This window comes from Mya arenaria, chromosome 1, assembly GCF_026914265.1.
Source record: "Mya arenaria isolate MELC-2E11 chromosome 1, ASM2691426v1".
NCBI lineage: Eukaryota > Metazoa > Mollusca > Bivalvia > Myida > Myidae > Mya > Mya arenaria.
Window position 1 is genome coordinate 496,617 of NC_069122.1, and position 20,076 is coordinate 516,692.

General features: G+C 32.6%; 1 protein-coding gene across 2 annotated transcripts; it reads left to right on the forward strand.

Moving 5' to 3' along the window:
• Positions 1 to 9,619: 9,619 nt before the first annotated feature.
• LOC128234511 (uncharacterized) lies at positions 9,620 to 19,825 on the forward strand. 2 transcript variants are annotated; one of them, XM_052948771.1, is made up of 11 exons: positions 9,620 to 9,757; positions 11,956 to 12,641; positions 13,154 to 13,367; positions 13,943 to 14,089; positions 14,597 to 14,707; positions 15,028 to 15,231; positions 15,394 to 15,485; positions 16,419 to 16,545; positions 16,892 to 17,123; positions 17,481 to 17,602; positions 18,109 to 19,825. In XM_052948771.1, the coding sequence occupies exons 2-9, from the start codon at positions 12,105 to 12,107 to the stop codon at positions 16,942 to 16,944; spliced, it is 1,485 nt and encodes a 494-aa protein (XP_052804731.1). In that variant the 5' UTR covers positions 9,620 to 9,757; positions 11,956 to 12,104; the 3' UTR covers positions 16,945 to 17,123; positions 17,481 to 17,602; positions 18,109 to 19,825. The 2 variants fall into 2 exon arrangements, with proteins under 2 accessions (XP_052804731.1, XP_052804739.1); XM_052948779.1 differs by having other exon boundaries at positions 13,943 to 14,080.
• The last annotated feature ends 251 nt before the right edge of the window (positions 19,826 to 20,076 follow it).

The window sequence follows — 20,076 nt, forward strand, 5'->3', positions numbered from 1 at the left end:
TTTTGTAACCGTTTGTAACGATTTAAGCCATAAAACATAAATTTTCGAAGGGAAATCTACGATCTGATCATTTTTCAGAAGCTCTTATGATTTGTTTGCAGATATTTACGCAAAAAATGCTCTTTCCAAGACAAACAATAAAAAAGTTGTTAAAATGGTATATCTGTGAGAGTGCAGCTTTAATGTCAGATACTTTCTAAACGGAAATCGATTTAATAATTTCATTTTCCGATTTCCATCAAGGCCGCTATAAATATACATGTTTGAAAAGTAATCATAAATATATTGTCCTTATACTAACGCATTGAAGAGCACTTCAAACGGTTCATGTTTACTTTTAGTAGTATTTAAAGATATGCCAATGCATTAACCATAAGCTACAACAACTGACTTTTAAACAAACAATTGTCCTCTATTTTTAATAGAGCTTTAACCCTGCAATAATACAAATGCATTTGATTTGTGGTTTTTACTGTTTGGTGAACTATGTGATTGTTTATGCCTACTGAAGGGTAAGAATACATTCGGCGCTTTATCCGCCATTATGTTAAAATAACTTAAAAATAACCAATGACACACAAACAGAATGTATTATGAAAATATGCAGTGTGGAAAAACTGCAACCAAGCTTTCAGTTGATAACTATCTCCTTTGTGACTTCTACAATAATCAAACTGCTTGTCTGGAATTAAACTATGGAATGATTTACCTGTAGAGTTAACGGAGATCAACAGGTTACAAAGTTTTAAGGTTGCCATCAAAAGTCATCTTATGAACAGTATTTAAAATTGTTTTTACCTATTTCGGCTCAGGATTTTAAATTGTTTGCTAATATCTTTTTACAATTTTAGTAATGTTTTTTTTTTAAATCCTAGCTGCAAACAGGTGTGTCACTAAATCAAGATTTGACTGAGTGTGATATACATTTTTATGACTCAATAGTACTTTTAAACATGATTATATTTAGGTCCGCCTCTCTATGTCATGCCGCCAATACGAAGGACCATAATGGAAATAAGGGCTTGCCCTTTTTTGTGTTATCCTTGGTGTTGGTGTATATGTCATAGTTTTCTCGTATGTGATAAAGTATCTAATAATGCTCATTATTTTATCCTATGTTATGTTGTGAACTATGTATATGCTTCCTATGCCGAAATAAATCTATCTATCAATGTATCACTAAAAAAGTACAGATGTTTTTGAAACAAACTTGGAATATAGATAAATAGCAATAACAGAAAGGTCCGTGCACAATATAAAATCATGTAATGCTCGTTTCCATGTTTCCAGCATTATATCCCTTTTACCATACCTTTTTCATACAATTTTTCCAAGACATAACTTCAAATGTTTTAAGGTATTGTGTTCGAACTTCATTACATACAAAAATATCTTAACTAAGGATGAGTTCAGAACACGGACTCCATAATTATGTTTTTGTTATTGAAGTTACCGCCTTTTTCAGTATGATATATAAATGTGTTCCCGAAACTTGATTCCAAAAGTGTTTGATGTATTGACTTTTTAAACGTTCTATGTACATATATTCCTTTTGAGAAGTAGGACATAGCTGCATAGGAGTTCTTACTTTGTTTTCTGTATTTTCCAGTATTTGTTCTTTGCCAATTATATATTTTTGTCCGGATCGTCACTCCAACAGTCTTGTGGTAATTATTCTTTAACTTTATATACGTATCATGTTTATGTCTTTGGTATCGTTTTAATATCTTTTGTTTACTTAGAGCATATATGAAACATTTTTGCTTCATATTCATCTTTTTCTTATGAATCGAAGTGCATGTCTAAGAACCATAACACTGTTGATTAGGAAAATCATTATTTTAGGTAGTCAAGTCAATTATCAAGAACAATATATAGTGGTAGAAACAACATCAGAATAGCAGGAATCATAAAAAAATAAATAAAGCATTCTACAAACAAGTCAGAAATACTATTGGATTTGGCAGAACAGTTAAGAGTTTCTCCAATAAAAAACATTCTGATGTCTACTTTTCCAACAGGGATGACCAGAATGGCGTCAACCAAAGTATTTACCGTCAAATATTCCTTGTCCAAAGCTACATAGATATTTTCATTTCCTTCAGTTGATGTCGGTGGCCTTTTAGGAAAAGGAATATTTATGATAATGTTGTGTCCGTTTATGCTATAATGTACAATAACTTTAAAGCTTTACTCTCACAGATTAAAGGTTTTGACAACTGTTATATTTTCTGTCTTGGAACGAGCCTATCTTTGCGTAAATTCATGGAAACCAGTTATAAAAGACTGCTGACAAAAAATTAGATCGCTGATTTTGTATACTTTATATATGCATTTTTTAAGCCGTTTTTAACGGTTTAAATATAAAACATCAATTTTCAAACGAAAATATGAAAATCTGCAATCTGATATTTTGTCAGCAATGTTTTATCATTGGTTTGCAGATATTTAGTTTGCATTGGTTAGCGATGCAAGTAAGCATACTGCTTGTAAAAAAAAGTCGATTAGTATACACCAGCGTAGTGCACGTGGTATTGTGAACATAAAAGACCGTATTATTTGAGACCGACTACGCCACAAGATCATGCAACATCGATAGTACACATACTACAACTAAAAATATCAGTAGTAACAGATGAACATACCGAAATAGAAATAGTTTAATAATTTAATAACAAAACAAACAGAAACACACAACAACATAGGAATAAGTTTATCTGCAACATCTGTTAGCATATGTCGTTAAGCTCCCGAACATGGTATCGTTTAACACTAGACTCCGATCGTGATTCTAAACCTTATTTGGTTGGTAATCCATCATAAAACTTTATGTTGAGAAATTTTCAAGTCCTCCTACCACACACCATTGTAAAGTAAACCACTAAACAAAGTAAACCAGTTTTCACACAGCGGTGGCCTATACTAGGTGGCAGGTAGTTTTTTTTCTACCTTAATTATTTTCTACACCACCTACTTCCCTTAAGTGTGTACCATACCCCAACGATAAAAGGTAACTATCGTTTTGGATACAGTCGTGTGTGTGTATTTATCGAGTCAATGTTTTTTTAGAGCGGAAGCCTTTATCGTATGGTAGCTTGGAGAGTCCCCTCCCGAAATTACTCTAGTGAAAACCAAACCCAGCTTAACTATCATTTTCGGCAACACTTTCTTTACAATCACACACACCTATGACCGTATTTCAAAATCACGGGCTGATCCATGATTTTCAATTTCGTATGGATCATAATTATCATTTACTGTCGTCCAAGGTTTGCAATATATTTAGCATATTTAAGGTGAGTGGCTTCACAAAGATGAACATGTTGAAGATGCTTCAAATTTCAAATTTTTAATGTTTTCGAATGTTTGTTTGATGTTTTCAAGGACACCATGAAATACAAGTTAGAAATATGCACAAGACATAAATTATCATTAGTTCAGATTCTTGGCTTGTTGAAATGCGTAAAATAAGTGCGATACAACTATTTTGCTAGAATTTAAACTATGATATGTGATTTTCAAAATCAGACATATTTTTAAATCATCTGTATGACAGGGATTCAGAAAGAAGGAATAAGTAACACATTACGTGCAACTTTATTCATGTGTTTTAAGTTTTAGAATATATTCTTTTATGTCTATAATGACTCCTGCATTACAGTCGAATTTAACAAAAGTAGACGATACTCAAATTCTTAATTGTTTACGTTAAGACCGGCTATGGTCTATAATTGATTAAACGCGCCAGCATGAGAATACACTTCACCAAACGAACAATGAATCCAATGTCTTCTCAAGTGTTACTCTGTTAAGACAACTTAACATTTTAAAGGTTATCAGTGCATTACTCAGCAGTCTTAATGTACTGATTCATATCAACCTTCAACTTTTTTCCGACCTCTACTAAATTACCAGTTATCGTTGACCTAGATATGATATTTATATCTACTTTAGGTACGGCCAAACTAATGATCACTGCTGTACAACTGCAAATGTCCTGTTAAAATATTGTAAACTTAACCAAATCATTCGACATTTAAAAGAATATAATTTTCTATGCTATATCTTAAGTATCTAATGAACACTGATGATGATAATAATAATGATGATGATGATGATGATGATGATGATGATGATGATGATGATGATGATGATGATGATGATTATGGTGGTGGTGGTGGTGGTGGTGGTGGTGATGATGATGATGATGATGATGATGATGATGATGATGATGATGATGTAGCTATGTTAATGCAGGAATGTAACAGTTAACACAATCCAGTATAGGAGCCTATCTTGGGATTCCCATTTTGGTGCACATAAACAGTTTAACAATCATTAAATTCATTATAGAAATATACTGAATTAGATATTTTCCGATCAATTGCTAAGAAGCCTTTGTTTAACAATCAACACAATTTAGTCATAATATGTTTAAGCATCAGATTCTCGAGGATATGAAATATATTGTCCATTGTCTTCAAACAAATTATTGTTAAACAAATGGCACTAGATTATTTAAATGTGTTTTACTTATAAGGTTTAATATTGAAATCTATGTAGTAGACATGTGTTCATATCAATGTATTATTGCTACTTTTGAAGAAATAGGTTCGAATGTAAAATGTTTTAGAAATGCATGTATACATTATTAAACAGTTTAGAAAAAACAACTTACATAATAATTATGTTACTTCTTTGTTTTGATTTAAATTAAATATACATCGCCTTTTCCTTTTTTTACGATTCCTTGAAAGTTCATATGAGACTTCACGGAAATGTAAATATAAACGAGAAATAAAAACACTATCTTTCCTTGTAGCGGCTTTCATGGAAATGTTATTTTTAGACAGTGCGGTTATTTGCTAAATCATAATGCGATCATATAGCATAATGGAATGTTTAAATGAAATGTAATATCCAAAAAAATGCATATCATTTGAAAGATATTCAAATGAGCAAACTTTCAGACAATCATGTTTGATAAGGGTGTTTTAAGTTGCAGTTAAAATAAAATATCAATATTAGTTTAAATAAAGCCTACTGCTGTGCAATTACAAACAATAAAATGTCTACGTTAAATATAATTTTCATGCACACTTTCGTTTAATTTATACTTTTTATATTTCTGAAGTTTAAGTGATCATATTATTATCAACATATATGGAAAAATTGGACCGCTGAACAAAATTGCAAAGATACAGGCCATGTAAGAAGTGATTTTGACATCGCATTTAGAACATTTCACCTGTTTGTAGTAATTGTAGTTAAATTTTGTCGTTGAACAATTCATCGAATTTATGTTTGATTCGTACATTTTTTATAGAAATATACTTTGAAACACGTTGTATATAAAACAATAATTTATTGTATATACCTATACGAAAATAGAAGACACAAGTTGTCCGTTCTTGTGCGTGACGCATCAGTATAAGGGAGTGCGAGAATTCTTCAGCATATTTACCGGAAATGATAAAGATTCTTTGATCGACAGATATACGAACAAAATGAGAAGAATATTGCAAATATGAATAAAGGTTTACACATTCAGAAGATAAGTGTGCTTTGAATAAATAATGTACTAATAAAGATTGTTTTTCTTTAGAAAAATGGTTTTTGGCAATAGAAACAAAAGTATTTAATATACGATCGAAACTCGTTATGTCGAACTCGTCCGAACCTAGGGAAATGTTCGAGATAACTAACATTTAATACATCCGAAATACCAATATATAGCAAAATTCCAACATATTTGAGTCAGAAATGTGACTATTGTTTACACGCACAGTCGAACCGCAAACCTTAATGTGTCTGTTTGCACCTCGATTTGCAGTTCGACATGAAGAACACAAAGATGTTTGAAATTCGACCACATGGACTGAATTATGACTTCGACATAGCCAAAAAATCGTGATAGAAAAATCACATAGGCAAAACTATTTTTTATAGCAAAAGAAGAAATAAATTCGGAACCGGGGATATAGTTCGACATAACCGGATACTCGAGATATCAGAGATTGTCATAGCGATTTTTGACTGTAGTATGAATGCTATGTGACTCAAAATTGCAGAAAACATTTCTGAATAAGACGCTCAAATTCATTTATGGCACGGTCAATATGTACAACCGACTATAGACTGCATTAGTCCTATTATAATGTTCTCTATAAAACATGACGTAATCACAAGGAATTGTATCTAAAACATCCCAACCTGGTTTATGGTTTATATTTCGAATTTCGATAAGCCGAATGACGATGTGGGTTTGTAACTCATGAAGAAATTGCTGGTTACATAAACTTATTTCGTGTTATTTCTTGCTATTGTGTTTACATGTTATATCACACACCATACTATTTTTGTTTGTTCACATATTTATATTTCATTATTCTTTGCTATTAACATGTCAATAACTTTATATGTATAATCACTGAAAAGTGGAAATAAAGAGTATATGGATTAAGTATTACGCGACATTGACTGTGTTAATAACAATTGAGAGTTATGCGTTATTGTATTAATGAAAAGAGCTTTATATAAATTACTTTGCAGTGCGTTCAGTGTCGCTCTTTTCCCAAAATCCGGTTAATGGGATGTGCATATTTCATATCGTGATATTGATGCAATACGATACCTATCATGTGAACCCGCAACTGTTGACTCACTATGCAAGACCTATATCAGGTGTTCGGTGGTAACATACATTATTACACCTGCTGTCTGATAAAGTTGTACTTGAATTTATATTTTACTATATTGGCCTATGCGTTTTTGTTAAAGTTTTTGACGTGCATTGAAATGAATTACTTAATTAGTTGTTTCCAACAAGATAAAATATCCACACTTAATGCTTGACTTAAATCACTATGCATTTTAAATTAAAATAAAAAACGACGCTGGTATGGTGGAACTAAAAATCATTGTTTTAGGGAATGGAAACCAGAAGAAGCTTTCCCTCTTTGGTAATAAAATTATGATGCAAGTCGGGAGAAATCAAAGGAACCTTTTCATCTCAAACGAACAATGACAATCACTAATGTAGTCGAGCTCTTAATCAAAGTTCACAGAGTTGAATACTAAAATGAAAAATGAACATCAACCTAATTGTTCAAGCACGTTTATTTTTACCCGGTATGACCTCATACGATTAAAATTAAATTCTCAATACAATACTTATTCGACTAATAGCAGTGGTTTTCGAATCTGCTTACACATTTGAACACTGTATAAAGCTGAAACATTAATCTTAACTGAAATCAACATTGCTACAATCTCTTTAAGATTTGAAGATACCTTAATGGGCGGTAATTATATTTTAAGTGTCCTTTAAGTACATCCGAACTATTGTTAGGATTGTTTTTAAAAAATATAATGCTGAAAACAGTATGCTTTTTGGCTGGAGGCCAAAAGGTAAAAAAGCCGTTTTGAGTATCATCGTTTAATATACCGTAATTGATCTGGGATTTTGTATAATGTAAGACTATGTATTTGTTTCATCAATTAAATTTTACGGCAACTAATGATTTTGCCATATAGTCTGTATTCAATTGATAATACATTATATATTTACGTTATTCTTAAATGCATACGACATTAAAGTTGCAATGTCGCATGGGAACTACTGAAAATAACGTTGTTTTTACTTGTTTCCCATCCCATTTGTTCTTTGTCCGGTTAGTGCTGTGGTTACTGCACTCGCCTCTCACAAAGGCGACCCAGCTCAATTCACGGCCTTGGCGCATGTGAGTTTGGTTTGTGGTCACTATGCCGGACAAGTAGGTTTCGTCCGGGTACTCCGATTTCCTCCACAACACAAGACCATATTCACGCGTTACATCGGGCGAACGAGAGTAATTAATAAAAGTTGTAAAAGCTTGTTTTGCAATCGTTGTAAAATAAATAAGTTCTAACTAAACTAGTTGTTCCTCTTGAGCAATTTTTATATTTCTGTATAATGTGTGTCTTCATATATACAAATAAAAACTTTCACATATAATTCAACTCATATTTAAACTTGAAAATCAAATACAATGATATCAAAGTCATTACACCCCATATCTATGGAAGCGTCGAGGTCCCAATGTGAAAAAGATTTTCCAGAATACAATCTCCTACATAGGAGAGACTAACTCATAACTATGACTTTCTAACTCAAAATTATAACTTAGTTGATCGTTATAAAGTTGTGCATTACGCCCATTACAATGGGAGAAGTATGGAAACGTCCATGTGCCAAAGTGAAACAAACAGGCACGTTGAGGGTATTAAATACACTCGCACGGTACGAGGGGGGGGGGGTTCAACCCGCTCACCGTGCCCGTGTGTTTACCCACCCGCTCACAGTGCCCGTGTGTTTCACCCCCTCACCGTGCCCGTGTGTTTACCCAACCTCTCACCGTGCAAGTGTGTTAACCCCCCTCGCCATTGTGTTTAAAACCCTCACCGTGCCAGTGTGTTTCACTTTGGCACCTGGATGCTTCCATACTTCTTCCATTGTAAAAGGCGGAGTGTACAGCTTTTAAACGATAAGCTAAGTCATAATTATGAGTGAGTACCATTAGGACTAATTTAGTTATGATTATGAGTTAATGAGTCGTAATTAGGAGAAAGTATCTCATAATAAGTACTTCGTAAGTCATCATAATGAGTTAGTTTCTCCTACTTAGGAGAAAGTTTGTCGTAATTAGGAGATAGTTAGTATTAAATAGGATATAGTATCTACTAATTATGAGATAGTATTATGAGATAGTATCTCGTAACTAGGACTTAGTAAGTCATAATTAAGAGTTAGTATCTCGTAATTAGGCGATAGTATACTGGAAAATATTTTTCTTTGGCACCTGGACGCTTCCATAGATATCTCACACAAACATTCAGATAACTATTTCGTGCGAATGTTTAGTATAATTTCTAATGACGAAACAATACCTGCTTTCATAACACTCTTTGAAAAAGATTTCATCGTGGTGATCATTGAAATATCAAAGCAACATAAATTATTCCTAAAAACAGCCTTTTTTCGGTTAGATTTAAGCAGACACAGAGTATCGTTTACGTTATGAAACCTGTTGTAATGAAATGATATCAACGGTTTTGTAATATGATTGTACAAGTCTTTATTCAAAGCTGCACTCTCACAGATTTACAGTTTTGATGATTTAAAATATGTCTCAAAACAGCTTAACGATCCCGTTTTTAATTTGAAAAAATGACAAAGCTTACAGTTTTTCTTAAAGCGTCACGAACGCTTTAAGCCGTAAAACATCAATATCCTTACTTGAATTTGAACAACTGCGTTCTGTTTTTTGTAAGGAGTCATATCGCACTGGTTTACACACATATACTCAAAAACGGCCCATTTAAAGACAAAAAATACGCTCTGAGTGTGAGAGTGCAGCTTTATTATTTTAACTTTTGAACATTACCTTTATTATAACAAAGCGTGATACTAATCTATGTCAAGGACATAAATGGCGTGTTTGCACTCTTGTCGTTCCTAGAAGGAAAAAAAGAGTTGGTTTTCTCAAAATCAGAGGAGAAAAACTTTTCTCAAAATTAGACGAGAAAAACTATCAAGTTTCTTGAGATGATGTAAACATCCTGTGACTCGTCTTACCAAGCGATATAGTTGTGTAATCAACCATGCAAACTTCTGCATATATATTCAACATGCCCGGGGATATTGGTCACAAACGGTGTGTTCTCGTGCAGCATGTTGGAATATTTGTAAATATAAAGCTGACAACCGCATGATAAAGTGAGTTTATATTTGTTTGTGTTCTTTCAAAAGGAGTGCATTAATAGAAAACAAAATAAACTTCCGTCTGTTTTCAGGAAGGCACTACTGTTTAGAATATTTAAAATAAAAGTACATTATCTTTTTGCAACTTAAACCGGAGTTCTGCGAAAGCTTTAGACTTATTATTGTCCGATTGCTAACGGGCTTGGTCGAAATGTAAACTTGCTCAATATGATTTATGGATTGGTGGGATAAGATTGCATACGAACTTATTTAACCCCCCAGTAAATTAACATTTTACTGACCGGTCCAAGGCGGTACCTAACAATCCTTGATAAACATACCTAGTTCTTTTATATAGTACATATGCGCTGTGCTGTTTCTGTTGTTTTTTTGCTGATGTTTTATGTTTCTTATTTTTGGATTTTGTTTTATATTTCTTTGGCGTTAAAATTTCCCTGTGTCATTAAACAGGGTTTGTTTTAAAACTTTTGGCTTCTGAGCTTGTTTCTGTACTTAATCACATAGTAAGTATTTACACTACAACAACGCTCGAAAATATACGTACCAGTGTCTAATAAATCACACGCATCAAACTATTCTAACAATGCATAGGTCATAGGACTCTTGTTCTGTGACATGAACGTGAAAATTGAACACATCTTTCCGGGTATTTGTGACTTACGACTTATGGCCTTATCTTTGGGTAGTCCACTTATTGGCATTGAACTTGTTGATTATTATAGTTTGACAATTGAATAATCTTTTAATATGAGTTATATTCAGCACTGCATATATTTTGTTCAATAAATGCCCATTCATAAGGAATAAATACATCCTCATATTATTAGTTTTACATGTTTGCCTTCACTTGCTCATTCGTTCGGTCAAAGTAGAGTTTTGGGCCTTTGGTACATCAATTCCACCAATCGAAATACGTTAAGTTAATGGTTTATTTAAATACAGTCGTTCCAATACGAACATATAAACAATTTAAATGTTATCAGTTGGCTTGAATGGGCAGACTATGGTTTTTGTAACAGATTATGTAATTTCATGCGCAATTTGTTGCATGTGTCCCCAGACAATTTACCGTGTAAAAGGTTTAAATGTGGCCAGAGTGGTATGCGTCCTTACCCAACAACACTTTTGATATGTGTAGTTTTTAATAATACTTTTTTGTTGAATTTGGTTATGATTTTTTGTCCAAAATTTGAATTAACTTCTGGTTTTTTTTCGCTTTGAGGCCAAAGCGGTGTGCAACTCAGCTTCTGATTAATAGGGCAAAGCCGAATGTAGATATTTTTATAGACTGTACGATCAATGTAGTGTGCAACTCATTTTTGACGATAATGGAAACTCGTATGTATACCAACTTAAAGCTATAAGGCCAATTCCGTGTGCAATTCACTTCCGTCTGAAAACAGGCCGTATGTTATATTCTTCATTGCTCATATAGCGAAATAAATCAGATAAGAACGGAAATACAATACGACAGTTTTATACCGGAATCGTTTCGTTTTTAAGGATAATATCAATAACTGTCGGTTGCTTGCACACTTGAAACTAAGTTATATATACTCAATCCATCCGTTTGTTTTTTTGAATTTACATTCCCGCGTTTAAACTGACAAATTTAGTAAATTAAGTATGTTGGTTCTTATTTGTTCAATGTTAATCATTATGTCCAAGGAACGTGGATATGGTAACAGCAAAATAACGTAGTAAAAAGTAATGTAAAGTTTAGTCCCAAACCCTGAGAAGACATCGATGAAAACCTTTCTATTGTAAACGTTATTTAATAATGTTACCATTACAATTCATAGTATAGTATTATGTTTTCTATACTAATACATGTTAGAAAAAACGGCACCGGACATATACAGCCGAATCAACTCAAATAAAACCTGTGTAGTTTTGTTAAATGAATATGATTCTATATTTATGGTTATAATAGCTGAAAAAATAAGGACTTGACACAAGTGGCAGAAATTTCCAACTCAACACATAGATGTATGCATGCAAGTTGGTTTGTCATATTTCATTTATTTTTTTAATTAAGCACGTATGTTATTCTCCACAATCATAAACAACTCTGTTTACATATTTTCCGATCGGGCTTTCCTATTCCTCATCAAACCCAGATGCAAAATATACCACATTAAGCAAACGTTATCTTATTACTATGTTTTTATGAACTTGATGTTTTTTTCTAGAATCGGATCAAATCATCCAGTTACACAATTTAGATTGTAACACAGCAATGGGATACTTATGAGTGAGAAACACGAAGGATGTAAAGGAAATTGCATCGTCCAGTCATTTGAACACGCTTATTTAATTGGAGATAGCATCAGGATTGGATATGGCAACTAACGTTGAAGAATCAAAGAATGTATCAAAACGTAGTGCTAAAAAGGTCAAAGAGGTCGATTTAAAACTTTCTGCTGAACACATTACGCTCACACAAGAGTGTCGTATAGAGTTAGAGCAGTTTGCAAGTCAGCGTAAGGACTTTTTGCAGATTATTGGTGACATTGACGACAGAGATACCACAGAAGATAACAATGAGGAAGTGATCTTAAACACTATTTCTTCATATCTTTTGCACGCTTTTAAACAATACGACAAAATAGCTTCAAATGAAGTGTTATATAAAGTTCGAGAGAAACTAGGTGATGTAATTGCAGAGACAGGGACGGTTGAAAGGCTTTGTGTCTATGTGAACAATGCTTTAAACAAGATGGTCAAACCAACCACAGGTGATGTAACAGTTACATCTACCTTGCACAACGTTTTAAAAGTTCTTGCAAACTATTCTGACGGGTCGATGAGTTTGTGTCAAGAACTAGCAGAGAACAGGTCGTATCTTAAAGCATGTCAACAGTTTCTTGCTCGAAAGGTAAAGTTGCGCTTTTTGTGGATATTTTGTTATTTATTTATTACATATCATCTCACTTGGTAATGATACATTAAAATAGTTTGTGTTCTTAAGACATGTCTTTTACCTTTTTAAAAGGTATACATTTTTAATTTATTTATATCACTTAACATAGAAACAACAGCTTTGTGTCGAAGAAGGAAATAAGCTAATAAAGTAAAACATTACAAATGAAACTGGTGTGAATTTGTTAATTGATGTGAATAGGGTAACTCAAATGAAACTCATATGTTGAACACGTGCAAACAAACATTATTCGTAATTATTGATCACATTTCATCGAGGTCAATCGACAAGAAATATGTTCTCAATATGAGAAATCAGTTTCATATTTGTATTTTTTATAATGCTTCGTTCTTATTTCCGTATATCATTAACCCATCAATACTTAAACAAGAGTTTAAAGAAGTCCTTTTAAGTTACCTTTCTTGGAATTCAAGAAACAGTTGTCAATAATGTTCATTTTATTTCAGGATATTTGTAAAAGAATAAAAGCAAACAATACTTTGAAAGATGATGATCCGGGCAGTGATTTCCTAGACTGCTTACTGACAACTTTACATAATATCGCCTCAAGGGATGAATTAGCGTTATCGATGCAAAAAGTGGGTTTTACCGATGCACTAAAGTTTCATCTGTCGAACACGAACAGAAACGTTTGGATGCAAGTTCTGGCAATACTTGCTGGTAAATATTATTTTAAGCAATAAGTGAAAATTAAAGACTGTTTATTGATTTGATTCTAGAAGGATTACAGTGTGGTTCTTTTTGGATTAAATCAATTTGCGCTTTTTGATATAGTTAAATATTTCTTTTCTTATGAATAAATGATCGCATTGCAAATTTTAACATCGAGAAATTGTCTACATCAAAAGAGATGACTTAACTTGAACTGAGCAAAATATAATGATTTTTGAGGATTTGTTATTGTTGCAGTATAACGAACATCAGAATATTGAAACAATAGGGGCAATAATGTTTGAAAATTGTAACAGATATATTTTATAACTGCAAATTGTAATTGTTCTTGATACATGATAAACGTCTGCAGATAATAAAAAGACGATCTATTGGTCTTTCGTTATTTAGTGCGTTCAACATAGTGTTTGACTTGCTTACTAAACATAATATATCCATTGTATAAGCCTCCATAGCCCGACAGTAAAGTTAGAGTAAACAACATATTTTTGTAGTTGTATAATGTCTCTCAAACGATGTACGCAATGTATATTATTTCGATACATATGTCTTATCTCGTATAGCCGTAGTGACAGAAGATGAATGCGACATTATAAAATCGAACCACAAGCGAGTCGGAGAGTTATTGAGCGTTTTAGAACATGGCTTAGAACAAGAAGACCTGCGTTACGAAGGATGGTCCTGTTTTGAAGTTGCTCATACTAAGAAGGGTGGACCTGATATTATGAAACCATTAATTGTATAAAACCAATTAATTCAAATGATTGGTCAATGTCAGCAAGAAGATTCAACTTACATTTCAAATTTAAATGTTTAAACATGTCTTAATATCAATTATGGTCATCTTATCAAACCTGTAAATGTCAGCTGGACATTATTAATAGTTTGCATAGACATATAAGCGATAATTTAATATTACAACAAAATTTACATGACAAGCCATTTTTTATTGCTGGTCGTTCTAAGTATATACTTTTGATTGGTCTAGTTTGTATACTTCGGTTTGATTGCACGTGACATGAATTGAATGAATACAATTTAGATACCAATTCAAATATGCATTACTTCATTTTGAATAACATGATGATACAACGTTAACTAGGGACAAGCCTAGTTAAAACTCAAGTAGCGATTGTCTTACTGGTTACTTTCTTATCATTGACAATAATTGAATATAAATACTTTTAGCTACTCAAATTATGTTTCCACTTTTATAGCTATCCGTGTGTTGGCAAGAAACGATGCAAACAAGAGAATGCTCGTGCAAACGGATGCGTTTAAATTGTTGGTGGCTCTTGCAAAAACAGGAGGAAAAAGGGAAAAGATGGGTTCGTTTTGTTTTGGTCCCTCTGACAATGTTCAATTGATGAAGTTGTAAGAATACTTATTTCGGTTCATTTCGGGACAAAACACGGTTTGTTGTGTTTTGTGTTAACGTCCGTTATTGCATCATTTATATTTGATATATATAAACGTATTTGTCATGTATAAAGCGTCTACTAGCCTTATTTTTAAGCTTAATACAAACTGTTTACTTCCTATTCCTCACCGTCACGGATGCAATGCCTTAAATTAACCATTTAGATAAAAACAGTCACTAAAATTGATCTTGCGTACACTTCAATATTTATTTGCATTTCAACTTTAGAAAGTATACAATCACTTTGGGTACTTTGTTTTGACAAGGACAATAAAGAGGAAGCTATTAATAACAAGGAACTAGGCATTAAGGATCTTCTTACTGACCTTAAAGTATACAAAGACAAAGACATCGCTAATACTTCTGTAAGAGTACTTTGGATATTACGCGATGTATTCGAAACTTCGTCACTCAAACGGACACAGACATTTGGTTAGTGAGGGTTTTGATTTGCTTATAAAATTTATTATATATTAATTGCATTTTTGTGTACACTATTTTATTAACAATACATAAAATAAAGTAACAGTGTTTACATTTTGATTGTAAAACGCGAAAGAAGAATATAAATGAATGTGTGTTTTTTTTACACAGAAAAGGACAAACATATAATGCTATCCTACAACCATCAACATAGAGAGATAATGATGCAAATTAAAGCGGAATTACGTCGCCATGGTTTTACGGTACCTAGCAAAGACTTTTATGTATTCTAAAATATAAAAAAAAATCAGTTGTTTGTAACCTCTAGTGTTCGTTGCTTCCCATTGTTAAGGTAACGCCGATATATACTAATACCCAGATATATCAAAGAATGTCTTGTAGGTAAAAACATATGTTTTCATTGATCTCTTTGGTTAGAATATGATAACTGAAATTTGAATAACATTCTTTAAACAGCAATTATACGGCATTACAGTAAAATTGAACTTTGATGGCGTTATATCGAGTCGAATTATTGTTTGTGGAAAAATTGTCTATACTACTATGCCAAAGATAAAAATTGGTTTTCATACATCTCATCTACTGAAACAAATACCGGAGACTTTAGGGTGTGTTACAAGAAACCAATGCCGGGTTCCTGAATTATTTAGATTGTTGGATACTTGTCGTTGGTATAGTATACTTGACCGGGTCGCAGTGATGCTTCGCATTGTTGCATTCTGTTGTATTACTGTTTTGTGAAGTTATTGTTAGGTTCATAGGATAAAGGTTATCATAAATGCAGCAGATTATTATTCTTAAAGCAGGAAGTTAAAAAACTTAGTTAAGATGGACCCACATGTTTTTAAAGATATGAATTAAATGCATTTATATCTTAGCAGTTTTTTTAGAACATGCTGCCTTGAAAACGTTTAAAACGATAATTATTTCAATAGTAAAGTTAAAAGCCGCGATGAAGAACAATTCGTATAGTTTTTCAGTTACAATCAAATTAATAAAAAATAGAAAAGTGATCGTAATATGGTTCGCTGACACCATCGGGATTGCTCTTAGTAGATGAATTTTGTTTTTACAATGTCATACATATGCAAACCAGAAATGTTATAAGAAAGAGACAAGATTCTACAACTGTTAATGTCACTTAAAACTGTATTTACTTTTACAATTTACTATAGGTATGGATGGACGTGGACAACATATCAGGCTCCACCCTTGAGTCCATGGCTAAAGCTGTAGAGGAGGCTGCAATCATATTGATTTGCATGTCGCAGTTGTACAAAGACAGCAATTACTGTCGTGCGGGTACCGTTCTAAAGTTGCAAATAATTCATAAACAGCTATTTTCAAGTATTTGATATGCATTGATTGATAAAGATACATATTAGGCGTTTGCGGTCTGTTTGCGAATTTTGATGATGTGTTTGCACTAACCTTGCGTATTTATACGAGGTTGATATTTGACCCTTTGACTACTGGGTTGTTACTGTTGTTTACGATGTGTAATCGATTTGTTTTGAACCTATTATATATTATTATATTACCGTTCTACAATTGACCAGATAGTTAGTTGAACTTTAATCTTAGTCACTGCAGTGTTATTCATAAATCGCCTCGCTTGCCAATTTAACAAGTTTTACTTTCATTTTAGCTGGAAGTCACAACATTCATGTCACCACTTGGTTTAAAACAGATTTCTGCTGAAAAAGAAAGTAATCCCGTTGCGAATGGATCTTAATTACAAACCTGATGGCTGGTTGGGGCTCATGATTGGGACAAAACTTTTCTTTGACTTTAGCGGCAAATATGAATTTCAAGACAAAATGGGAGATTTGTTAAAAGAGATTGATACAATGTATCCAGCTCAATTGTCAAAAGTGCAGGTAAATTGTATGTATGGTTAAATGGAATGTACTACTACTACTTCGTCAAAAGTCGCGTCTACGTAACACTCGTGCAGGCGGCTTTACTAAAAATATATCTTGCATATCTCATTTTTAGCAGCCTGAGGTGAATATTTAAGAACACAATTGGTGTACAAAATTTAACACTTACAATGGCGACGAAGATTTATTATTTTATAATTCTAGTTGTTTTTGTTTATTTTTATATTTCATGCTAAGTTAAATAACGTTTTTTCTGCCTATAAAAACGGAGTAATTGCGCGCATTGGTTTCAGAGGACGCCATTAATGTGGCCGTTATTGTATTTTTTCATGCTATTAAAATAACATGTTTCAGCAAAACAAGGAACAGTCACAGGATGATGTAGATGATAACACCGATGCTGATGGACACGAAAGATCTACAAAAGAAAACGCTTTATATATTGACTCGTCGCCCAAAACATATTTGCTTCGAGGGTACGATTAAGTGTGCTTTGGTGTATATTCTGTTTACGTTTAATCGGTTTTGGTCAGTATCTTTATTGATATCAACGCACAAAACCCACATGTTAAGTTAAATCAGCATTGCGTACGTCGAAAACGAACATTTTTCTAAAGAATGTCCACTGAGTCTGAAAAACATAGACACAAGCAATCGAATGGTTACAATTTTAACTTTAATGTTTACAAACTCTGATATAATCACAAATTGTAGTTATATTGTTTAATATTGCCATTAAGATAAATATGGTTATGCTAGCCGGTGATTTTGCTTTCGTAACTTTGCATCTGGTTACTTTTAATATTCAAATACTTTGTAGCATCTTTCAAATGTATGTTTCTATTTCTTTAGATATACCCTTTCACTTCAGTACCGTATATTATTGGTCGGTCTTAACATTAATCAAACAGTAATTTATTTTCAAAAACAAATCTCTAAGGAAGCAAACTATAAAAAGTTGTTTTCATGGTCATTTTTGCAGTTGCATTCCCGCAACCATTTGTGCCGATGAACTGACGATGCTGGTGGAGATGAGACAAGAAGCGCCGGAATTCTTCTACAAGTGCCTTTATGATATGTACAAAATTCGCGACCCTGTTAAACTGGCCAAATTTGTAAAAACTCTCCGAGAACTACGTGAATAACGTATCAACACAAATCATATTTACCGATGCTTTCACCTGGCTTAAACGAACCAGAATTAAGCGTAGACTTATGAGCACATGCGTTTAACATTGGTCACACTTGTATCGATGCATTCCCTAATTTGCATGTATTTGCTTATATTTGTTGTTTGCTAGGTATGTAAGCGCGGTTGGTTTTCTTAACCAATTATAAAATTGACTTGACTAGACTATTAGAGTACAATTTGTGAACGATAGTGCAAACGTTGGCGCAATCCCAAAGTAGGATGTCATAAGCCATCCCCGTTGTTTAGATTCATTTATTTGCATGTCTGTCATAAACAAAAGGTATAAATGGTGTATAAACGCTGTATACTGTTATAAAGGACTTTAGCAGTTTTGAGAAGTGGGGTCAAGAATACTTATTGTTAAGATGTTTTTTATTGTATTTGTTTTGCATGCTAACCATTTCTAGTTGTTTTAATTTACATTAAAGTCATAGTTTGATTACTGAGTGGTATGCTGTGAATGTATGTTTTAATGTAGTGTCAAATTGTAACCGGTTTGATGACGATTCAAAATAGTTAACCTTTTAAATCAGAATTCAATAAGTGAGTACAGATAAGTACCATGGATAAGTTTGCATATTTTTGTACTTTACTTGTACTTTTACTGGTCCATAATGACATATTGTCCTAATTAAATAAATATGTTGATTATAAGATTTACCTTAGAAACATATACGTTTAATATTCTATGGCGACCACGATAGTTTAAGGTGTAAATAATAATGTTTGCTTCTGGTTTCTCAACCTACCCTACTCTAACCATTTTTATTGCCTTAAGAATTATACATTTTTTTATTTCTTTGATATATATTTTTAATGTCATGAACGAAGCTTGGGCTAAGTGGTGTAGAGCTGATTTTTCACAAGGTGTTTTAAATATACTACATAGGATGTCTCTGTAACGATTTATTAATAACTTGCATGAAGTGTGAAACTATGTTTAAAAGGAATAGTGATAACAATATTGAAGTATCGTACAAAAAGATTGTTATTGTATTGAAGAGTACTTTTAGCTTGCCCTAATAACATAACCCTGCTTAAAGTACTCTTCGAGCAAACAAATATGTAGTATAAGAGTTTTGAGTACTTATTACTTTAAAAACTGATAACTAAACACTAATAGCTTAATAATAATTAAGTCTTTACCAAAGCATCATTTTATTCTCATTAATCAGTTTCGTAGACATAAGTAGATAATTTTTAATATAGTAATATAATGAGTATTATTCCACACTTTTGACAACTTTTTAATATGTTAATGGCTATTGGGTGTGCAATGATATAAATGACAATCATTAAGTATGCTTTTTTTAGTGTTTATTTTGAGCTTGCTTTAGGGGCACATATATCATTCAATAATGGATACATTTAATGATCAAACATTGCTTTTATTTCGTATTAAATGTTATTATCGTTAACATTATTAACATGTATCTAAAATTGAACGTTTCACTTCTTATATTCCTATATACGCTTGCTGTGCATAATATCAAACATGTTATTTAAAAAAAAATAAAATTTTAAAAGAACCGAACGTCTTGTGTTTTTGCTCACAGGATAATAAATACTCCTAGTGAACTTTTGTTATTGGCTTATTATTGTTCGTCAGACACGACTCCCTTAAGGTTTTATGTAGTTCGTTGCAAACATGTATTGTGGGGCATTGCCGAGACAGGGCAAACTCGACAGGGCAAACGTGTTTGAACATTTAGACATTTACTTTTGTTTTACTTTGATTTTACCTAGTTGTATATTACA

What these genes read in the sequence shown, in the direction of transcription:
- LOC128234511 (XM_052948771.1), top strand. Translation starts at nt 12,105, where the DNA reads ATGGCAACTAACGTTGAAGAATCAAAGAATGTATCAAAACGTAGTGCT. An exon ending in AGTTCTGGCAATACTTGCTG is followed by an intron (nt 13,368 to 13,942) that starts GTAAATATTATT and finishes TATCTCGTATAG; the next exon opens with CCGTAGTGACAGAAGATGAA. An exon ending in CAGCAATTACTGTCGTGCGG is followed by an intron (nt 16,546 to 16,891) that starts GTACCGTTCTAA and finishes CTTTCATTTTAG; the next exon opens with CTGGAAGTCACAACATTCAT.